This window comes from Priapulus caudatus, unplaced genomic scaffold, assembly GCF_000485595.1.
Source record: "Priapulus caudatus unplaced genomic scaffold, Priapulus_caudatus-5.0.1 Scaffold27, whole genome shotgun sequence".
NCBI classification, from domain to species: domain Eukaryota; kingdom Metazoa; phylum Priapulida; class Priapulimorpha; order Priapulimorphida; family Priapulidae; genus Priapulus; species Priapulus caudatus.
The window spans coordinates 103,928-113,832 of NW_014577088.1; the positions used below are offsets into that span (position 1 = coordinate 103,928).

The following is a 9,905-nucleotide window of genomic DNA, read 5'->3' on the forward strand; positions in this document are numbered from 1 at the left end:
ATATATATATATATATATATATATATATATATATATATAACACGCACACGCACACGCAGTAACTAACATGCACCATGAATAATATAACAGGATTATTGAAACCTTCAGCGACCATACATTCTCTAAGTTACTCACCATGGTATTTCACATTTATTTGCTAGATTCACGTTTTTAGCTCAGCTGATGAAGTCGGATGCAGCTTGTAGAATCGCATGAATGTCCGTCCGTCCGTCCGTGCGTCCGTCCGTCCGGCCGTCCGTCCGTTTGTCCGTCCGTGTGTCAACAGTTAGGGCACAAATCTTTACCGCTCGACGTACGGTCTTGATATTCGGGACATCGGGGGGGATCGCGAAAAGGACTCAGCATGTCGAATTTGGGGGTCAAGGGTCAAAGGTCAAGATGTGTCAATGGAGGGGGAATATTTCCCCCTTAACTTAAGGTATAGGAGGAAATACGGAATTGCGGCACAAATCTCAACGGCTTGACCTACGTACGCTCTTAATATTCGATGTATAGTGTGATGGGAAGGAAACTTTTTTGTTAATGGATAGATAGATAGTTAGATTTTTTTGGGCTATTTTCCTTTCAACCAAGCGGTCACCAGCTGAGTAACGCCTCTGGTAACGCCACTGATTTCCCCGGGCAACGCCGGGTATCCCGCTAGTATACAACACATATATACAACACATATATATACAACACATGAGTAGCTGACTTGTTAGTTCCACTGCCGATGTGGCGTTACCGTTAGTGGTTACCGTTACCGTGATACAGCAACAATTTGTTCGAGGCATTTTGAAGAAAGCTGCTTTAGGTCAGGTACGGCCATGCAGTGTATTTCTTGGGTTTATTCTTGGTAATTAATCCCTTGTGAATTTTATATATACAATCATCTCTTTAGAATAATAATAATTATAAAGAATAGAAAACCCTATAGGCTATATCGGTGTCCGGTCCACTCGGCCCACCTGCCAACTCGCCCCCGCAGTTGGGCGAGTTGACGCGTCTGGAGATCGGTAAGCTCGGTTCGTGGGATGAGTTGACGCGTCTGGAGATCGGTGAGCTCGCCTCGCAGGCTAACTCGTGAGATGTTTCACACGCCCCAACTCTAATATCCCGCGAACGATTTGAGTTACATTTCTAAAATTCTAGATACATATAAACACATGTCTTAGCTATGGTTTCTGTGAATTTTGAGTATATTAAAGCACATAATATTTTATAAACACATGTCTTAGCTATGGTTTCTGTGAATTTTGAAGCACGAAAAGTTTAATTAATTACTAGAAATATACGTAAGCGCGGTATCGTCATAGGCTAATATACGCGCGGTATCGTCATAGGCTAATATACGCGCGGTATTGTCATAGGCTAATATCTCGGGAACGATTTGAGTTACATTTCTCTCAGCACAAGTTTCTGTCTGTCATGTCTGTGCCTTGTACCAACTTACTAATACATAGTGGTTAGAGCTAACCTTAGTCTAAGCTAGATAACTAGTGAACGTGACAGTGTCTTGTGTTAATTCTCTTATGTTAGTTGTATAGTATTTTATTGACCTCTTACCATTTTTGCCCTCTAGGGCATATTACTGCAAGCTTCAGTATTTATTCACAGCACCATAGAGCATCAGCATCAGCATGGCAGCATCAGTATCAGCATCAGCATGGCAGCATGGCAGCATCAGCACCAGCATGACAGCATCAGCATGACACTTATTTTAAAAAAATGAGATGGACAGGGCAGTGACGTAAACAACGCAGGAAAGATACGCGCGTGACGCACGGCACGCGCCGCGATTAGTCACCGCACACAAATCTGTTTAACTACAATACGCAGACAAGATCTCGTTTGCAATCAATTAGCATATCCAGGAACTGGCTACAAGTCAGTTGTATGTACTGTATATAATCATGGTTCTGGAAATAAAGCATTATAAAAAAAAAAAAGTTATATTAATTATATAATATATTTCTCCCATAAAAATCACTGGCCATCATCTCATAGGCTGTGATGTGATAACGTAGGGGAATATAATGTGAAATTATCAGTGCGTGTGTGCCTGCATGCGTGCATGCTCACGTGTATGCTCACTTGAAGGTAAAAATTTGAGATAGGCCTAGACCTCAAAGGCGTATTAATTTGCTGAAAGGAGGTCAGAATTTAATCATTTAAACTGTGATTATGGAAAACTAATTGATGGTTTATAATTTATTGTCTGTTATACTATGAACATAAATAAACTGCCATATATAATAATTGTACATTAAACAATGGTTAAGGTTATTCTTAAACTTTAAAAAGTTTCAATGAATAGTATTAGAATAGAGACATTGTATACCGTGTTTAAAAGAGAGTAATATAATTCCAGGCTGTGCATTTACAACAGAATTGGGTCACTGTATTGAAAAACTGAAGAATTCATATGAAAATTAGGTGTCAGATCTTCACGCAACAAAATTCTGTATGAAAGCAATGTTCCTTTTTAATTTTAATGCATTTCAAGACAACGTTCTGTTTGTCTACCTATTACTGTATTAAAACATTCTATTAGCTAGCTAATAAGAACTGGTGACAAAATGGCGCTAGCCTGACACGGTAGGCTGCGCACTCGCGAGTATTCGTGGTGGGGCAGTGATGCTAAACTCGCTGTGAAAAGCTTCTTGTATGATGTTCTGCAAGGTGTTTTGCATGACTTCCTCAGTGAGGATCAGTGGGCAGGTACCCACCTGCCCTACTGCTGCATCAACAGCGCTCGTCGCCTGTTGGAGAAAAATGGAAGCTTGTTACACAAATAATGCAGGTGCCCGGAAATAATAGCTATGCACAGACGAAGACTATGCTATAACACTTGAGATTTGCTTACAGGAAAGTAATGCACTATCCACGTACAGGAAGTCAACACAGGATTTGCTTACAGGAGCCTCGTACAGAAAATTAACATGAAACTTTGCACGGGCTTTGCACTTGCCTGTATATGTGTGGCTTTGCTAGACTTTGTGCATGTCCTGGAAGAATTTATCTGCACGGTATCAGACTTGTGGTCTGACCTGTCACTTTGAAGTTGGACGTAATAGGGCACTCTCTCGTTGCTAACGAGTGTCAGGGCTTCGTGAAAGGTAGCATCCTCAACCAAGTTGCTGAGCATATAATGATATGCATTACCATTTATATGTATATATACGTATTATACTATAGTACATATATATATATATTTAACACGCACCACGCACACGCGAGTAACTAACATGCCACATGAATATATACAGGATTATTGAAACCTCAGCGACCATACATTCTCTAAGTTATCTCCATGGTATTTCACATTATTTGCTAGATTCACGTTTTAGCCTCAGCTGATGAAGTCGGATGCAGCTTGTAGAATCGCATGAATGTCCGTCCGTCCGGCCGTCCGTCCGTTTGTCCGTCCGTGTGTCAACAGTTAGGGCACAAATCTTTACCGCTCGACGTCTACGGTCTTGATATTCGGACATCGGGGGGATCGCGAAAAGGATTCAGCATGTCGAATTTGGGGGGAGAGGGGGTCAGGGTCCAAAGGTCAAGAGTGTGCTCAATGCGAGGGGAATATTTCCCCCTTAAGTTTAAGTATAGGAGGAAATACGGGAATTGCGGCACCAAATCTCCAACGGCTTGACCTACGCTCTTAATATTCGATGTATAGTGTGATGGGAAGGAAACTTTTTTGTTTCAGCGCTGGAAATACGGAATTGCGGCACAAATCTCAACGGCTTGACCTACGCTCTTAATATTCGATGTATAGTGTGATGGGAAGGAATTAAACTTGTTTGTTTCAGCGCTGACCTACCATTTTTATCACTTTATTGAAAGGACCATGAAATGTACGTTCCACTGAAGTGCGAAGAGTAAGTGTCTGATAACCTTTTGACCCTCAAGAGGAGGGTTAAACATGGATTTGTTGACTGTTGACTGTTGACATGTTAATATAGCGAAGTAATTAAAGTTACAAGCTGTATCCTTATTACTACCGGTATAGCAAAGCCTATCATCGATTTTAGATCTGTATTAGTAGTATCCTAGATATATGCTCTGAGCGCGGTGGCGGGAGAGCGAACTTGATTCGGTTGCCAGTGATTTTATCAGAAGTGTACCCGGCTACAGTACACGTCAGTTGAGCGCTGTCGCTCTGCGGCACTTGTTTAACGTATATCTAAACACAGGGCATTGCCAATTTCATGGCACTGAAGAATATATTTAAGAAAAGAAAGTGGATAAGTGAAGTGAGAACAGTACTCAGAGGGCGAATAGTTTTTAGAGAATGCCACACATTTGAAATAAATGGTCTCATACGTGATGCGAAACAACTTTTGCACGAATTTTTGGCACTACGTACAATATGATGTTGTCCAGGACGTCAGCTAGGAGTCGTTGCTCAGTGCTACTGAGGTCGGCCAGGGATGAACGCTGCATGGCCGTGTCAAAATCATCGTTTACTGGCAGTCTGAAACATCATTATTAGTCGTGTTGCTTTGCAAGTTAGCAGAGGATCCTAAAACTGAAGAGCTCTTCTGACCTGATTGGTTCACCTATCGTAAGTTTTACCGGCTATATTTCTCCTCGACAGCAGTAGCGGTTTGGCAGTCTTCAATTCTCAACAAAGAATCGTAAATGGAATTCGAGCAGATTACACCTGAGAGGTTTTTCTGGTGATATGTACACATTGCCGCTCAGACGGGAAACAAAACGGGACCCTAGTGGGTCTTTGTTTAAACGGTATGCCCCCAATAGACTATTTTCTTACTTTTTTAGGAAGCTACTGCTTATCTTCTGTGGAAACTGTCTTCTGAAGGAGACCAAGCTGTGCACACTTGCAGTAACACCGAGGTGAACAATAGAAGGAGCCGGTGGATGTGGTATGCTTTTAAGCATCTCTCGAGCCTCTGGCGTATCCTCCATAGTCAGTCTAGCCAGCTCTTTCACTGCCTCTGTGTGCACACTACTTGCTATTGGAGGCAGGGCCTAAAATAACCCAGTAGCAATAGCTACATTAATTTAATATATGATCATCCTATACGTTGGCCAGCAGAGATATCGCACAAATAAATAATGATTAGTAAATATAATGCCAATCTATTGTTGTCCGTTATAATGCTGAGAAAATAAAAGTATATACTTTGTATGGACTGAATTCTACTTCCGGGGACTCCCTGCCTAGTGGTCTCAGCTTGCTCGCTGACTGTGATTTCTGGAAAAAATCCTTATCTTATAATCTTTATTAGCACAACAGGCTGGAATTAAATAATAAAGACAACAGAGATCAAAATAGTTCTATAAGTAACATTCGAAATTTTCTGTGTAGTAAATAAAGGAAAAACAATGATTTACTCCTTTCTTCGATGCTATGCCACTTGAGTTATCTGTGATAGTGAATTCAGACTCTTTTGTTCTAACTGTCGCTGCCCACGCATCCAGTTTCTGCTCGTACAAAGCCATCGCTGTTTCATCTTGAACCTATACATGCATAAACATCTCGTTTTACACGTATGAGGTATCATAATGCTTGAGCCCAATTTCCAACACTAGGAGTTAATGAAAACAATCATAACAATTCATGGCAAGTGATATATGTAATTGGTTTATTTGTAGTATATCAGCAGGTCCTACCTCACATACGATGTCAATATCATGTAAGGCAGGCACGTCTGTTGCAGTGAAGGTCACCGTGCATAGCCGGCACTCACCCTGTTTCAACATGGCCTCCGCTGGTGATATTGCGATGAACTGAGGAATAACAAATATATGCACAGACTTTCCAATTTCCAACTAGCAGAATCTACGAGCAGTTAATATCACTAATGATGTTTGCATACAGTTTAAGTGACAATATGCAAATTGCATCAATGGAAGCTAGGTTTCTTGAGCATAAATGCTTGTCTGATGTCCTTGAAGCCAGAAAAAACTGTTTACATATAACTGTAATTTAACATTTACAAGTAAATGTCTGTCTACCTTGTTCAGCTCTGGAGACAGGAGCCACCGAAATGACATGCAATGGTTAACAGACGAGTTGGTGACAAAGAGCAAACGATGTTCCTGACTGAACAGCGGCATGTCTCCAAACAGCAACTTCTCAGTTGACATCTGCAGAACCTGCAATGTGGTACGTTTCTTTCCTACTCATAAGGATTAATGAAATACGAAATGTTACGAAAGAGCGACTGTTCTTGGCTGTTATCAAAACATCAAAGTACTTATATGATTCACACATCACTCACAATTATAGATGACAACGTTTCTTTTAGCAAAAAGATTTTTTTTACTTTATAATATTATTTATTTATATTTATTAATTCACAATAATAAAACTGGCAGCATTAATTCGAATAAGGCGTTGACACACGATTAAAGGTAACCTGGAATGTGTTTACACTGAAACACACACTGCTTGATGCCTATAGCTTACCTGCTTGGACAAGGAATTGTTTTCCTCATACAATGGGTACAGGTTGAGATCACACAAATTTGGGCACGTTTCAACATAACCTGTTCCTGAGAAGGTGATAACTGTAGTTTCTCCTCCTTCAACATGGATTGCTACTCCAACCTGCCACACAGCATATATATTAGCCTTTACTAAAACACACACACACACACACACACACACACACACACACACACACACACATACATACATACATACATATATATATATACTGTTAGTCGTGCTTCAATATAGGCCCTACTCAAAATTCACAGAAACCATAGCTAAGACATGTGTTTATATGTAGGCCTATCTATAATTTTAGAAATGTAACTCAAATCGTTCGCGAGATATTAGAGTTATATAGTACACTTTCCTACTGCCCATAGCCGCGCGTATATTAGCCTATGACGATACCACGCGTACGTATATTTCTGGTGATTAATTAAACTATTCGTGCTTCAATAAACTCCAAATTTACAGAAGCCATAGCTAAGACATGTGTTTAATGTATCTAGAATTTTAGAAATGTAACTCAAATAGTTCGCGAGATAATAGAGTTAGTACACGAGTTAGCCGGCGAGGCGAGCTCACCGATCTCCAGGAGGGCCAACTCATCCCACGAGCCGAGCTCACCGATCTCCACACGCGTCAACTCGCCACACGGACCGAGTTGGCTGGTGGACCGAGTTTACACGTGAGCGGCTATATCATATGTACTGGCCTTCTACGTAATATTCTTTGTACATAACTTAATATTTATACACCTTCCCTAATAATTAATACATATATATGTCTAAGTCTAACCATCTTGTAATAATATCGGGAAAGTAGGAAAACTAAATGCACTCTACTAATTAATTTTATAACTAAAATATGTTATTCGTGTGATATTTAAATTTAAAAAATTGTTTGGTTGGGTCTCACCAGACATATCGTATGCCACTTATGTTTTATGTACAAACGTGTATAACACTGATACATGTAATGATGTATTATATACCTGGTCTAACAGCATACGCTAGCCAATAATTATTTAATAATTTTTCAGGTCCCACAGGGAAGATTTTAAACGTAGGAAGCATACCTACGGAATATATGCCACATCGAACTGTTGATCGACAGCGAAGCCAGTTGCTCGGAAGGCACCTGTAGTGTAGTGCATGCACATATTTTAATGTAATGATTAAAAATGTAGCACATCATTTACTAAACCTCATACGAGACCAGTATGATAATGTAATTATAACTTGTCCAGTTTATATGCTACGTATTTTGTGCTTTAATTGTTTGCTTTATTTTTAGACACTGGGATCACCCCCACCGGCTACTGTGGAGCAAGTGGCTTATTATTCCTTGGCTGAAGTAAGGAGGGCAGCCTGTGCGGTTAAGCTACCTTGGATGGTTGTGGAAAAACCAAATGTTGTCACCTTCATCTGCATGGACCTTGCCCAGGCTTCACTTCACATCCAGCGGTGTGTCAACATATACAGTGATCTATCCACCGAGGTGGAAGTGCTAGGTATACCTGCTCCACGCCTCCAGTCATCGGTCGAAAAGATATCTCTAAAAAAGCTGGAAAGCCTCTATCGGTGTCCTGAGATAAGTGACCCTAACCTTCAAAATTATGCTGAGCTTCCAACCATCGGAAATACGTATTATCGACATTGAGCTTACCGCGAGTTTGAAAGAGCTGGAATATAAGAATGTATGTATATATCATATATGTAAAATGTTTAGCTTGACGATGTCAAGGGGAGCTAAAAATGCACGATGTAGGTATTGATATCCATTTACTAATTACAGACTACATTCGCACGTTCACCTGGGACAAGAGGCTAGAGATGGTGGTCAAGGCTTCAGGCATCCTTGGAGGGCAGGGGAAGATGCCTACCGTTGTCTCCCCAGAGCTTTATCGCACATGGTTTTGCGAAGCCATGGAGCAATACTTTTTGTGTGCGCCAGACCTTCTGGTTGGGTCACACGATCTTAACATTTCTGTGTTCACTCGTCTAACATGGGTTCTGGTGGTTCACACGTCTTAACATGGGTTCTTGGGTCACACATCTTAACATGAGTCTGTGGTCCACATCTTAGACAGTAGGTTCTGGTGGGTCGACACATCTTAACGATGGTTCTGGTGGGTCACTCGTCTTTAACATGGGTTCTGGGTGGGTCACACATCTTAACATGGGTTCTGGTGGGTCACACATCTTAACATGAGTTCTGGTGGGTCACACCATGGCTCTAACATAGGTTCTGGTGGGGTCACACAATCTTAACCATCGGGTTCTGGTGGGTCACATCGTCTTGAGAATGGGTTCTGGTGGGTCACACATCTTAACATGGGTTCTGGTGGGTCACACATCTTAACATGAGTTCTGGTGGGTCACACATCTTAACATAGGTTCTGGTGGGTCACACATCTTAACATGAGTTCTGGTGGTCCACACATCTTATAAGGGTTCTGGTGGCCAACACATCTACAGAGTTCTGGTGGCTCGCCACACATCTTAACATAGGTTCTGGTGGGTCACACATCTTAACATGGGTTCTGGTGGGTCACTCGTCTTAACATGGGTTCTGGTGGGTCACACATCTTAACATGGGTTCTGGTGGGTCACACATCTTAACATGAGTTCTGGTGGGTCACACCATCTTAATCAATGAGGTTTCTGGTGTGTCCACACATATTAAACATGAGTCTGGTGGTCCACACATCTTAAGCATGTAGTTCTGTGTCCACACACTCTTAACAAGGTTCTGGTGGTCCACACATCTTAACATGAGTCTGGTGGTCCACACATCTTAACATGGTTCTGGTGGGTCACACATCTTAACATGAGTTCTGGTGGTCCACACATCTTAACATGAGTTCTGGTGGTCCACACATCTTAACATGAGTTCCTGGTTGGTCCACACATCTTACACATAGAGTTGCTGGTGTAGTCCAAGCTACATCTAACATGGGTTTCTGGTGGGTCACACATCTTAACATGGGTTCTGGTGGGTCACACATCTTAACATAGGTTCTGGTGGGTCACACATCTTAACATGGGTTCTGGTGGGTCACACATTTAGAATAGGTTCTGGACTGGGTCACACATCCTTACCATGAAGTTCTGTCGTGTCACAACATCTTAACATGGGTTTCTGGTGGTCACAGCATCTTATACTGAGTTCTGCGTGGTCCACAACTCTTAACAAATAGGTTCTGGTGGTCCACTCTTCAACATGATTCTGGTGGTTCTAACATCTATAATATGAGTTATGCGTGGTCCACCGTACGCATTCTTACATGAGCAACGTGTGGTTCCACACATCGCTAACATGGGTTTCTAACGTAGATCTTACTGCTCGTCTTAAGCACCGCGATTCAACAACTAACAGGATAGTATATAATAAGATAGTCGAGCCACGGCATCTGCCCGCAGGCATACCACAC

General features: G+C 41.5%; 1 protein-coding gene across 4 annotated transcripts in view; it reads right to left on the reverse strand.

Moving 5' to 3' along the window:
* The window catches only part of LOC106814803 (coiled-coil domain-containing protein 108-like), a 72,052-nt gene that overhangs the window by 21,391 nt on the left and 40,756 nt on the right, over positions 1–9,905 (reverse strand). For 3 of the 4 annotated variants that reach the window (XM_014819171.1, XM_014819160.1, XM_014819179.1), the window contains 9 exons: positions 6,443–6,583; positions 5,989–6,129; positions 5,644–5,760; positions 5,365–5,490; positions 5,153–5,224; positions 4,781–4,998; positions 4,373–4,480; positions 2,972–3,140; positions 2,183–2,762 (listed from right to left, as the gene is read on the reverse strand). In XM_014819171.1, coding sequence (XP_014674657.1) covers positions 2,586–2,762; positions 2,972–3,140; positions 4,373–4,480; positions 4,781–4,998; positions 5,153–5,224; positions 5,365–5,490; positions 5,644–5,760; positions 5,989–6,129; positions 6,443–6,583 — 1,269 coding nt within the window. In that variant the 3' untranslated portion in view covers positions 2,183–2,585. Of the gene's footprint in view, positions 1–2,182; positions 2,763–2,971; positions 3,141–4,372; positions 4,481–4,780; positions 4,999–5,152; positions 5,225–5,364; positions 5,491–5,643; positions 5,761–5,988; positions 6,130–6,442; positions 6,584–9,905 lie in introns of those variants that run through there. The other variant, XR_001394667.1, reaches the window with a different exon arrangement.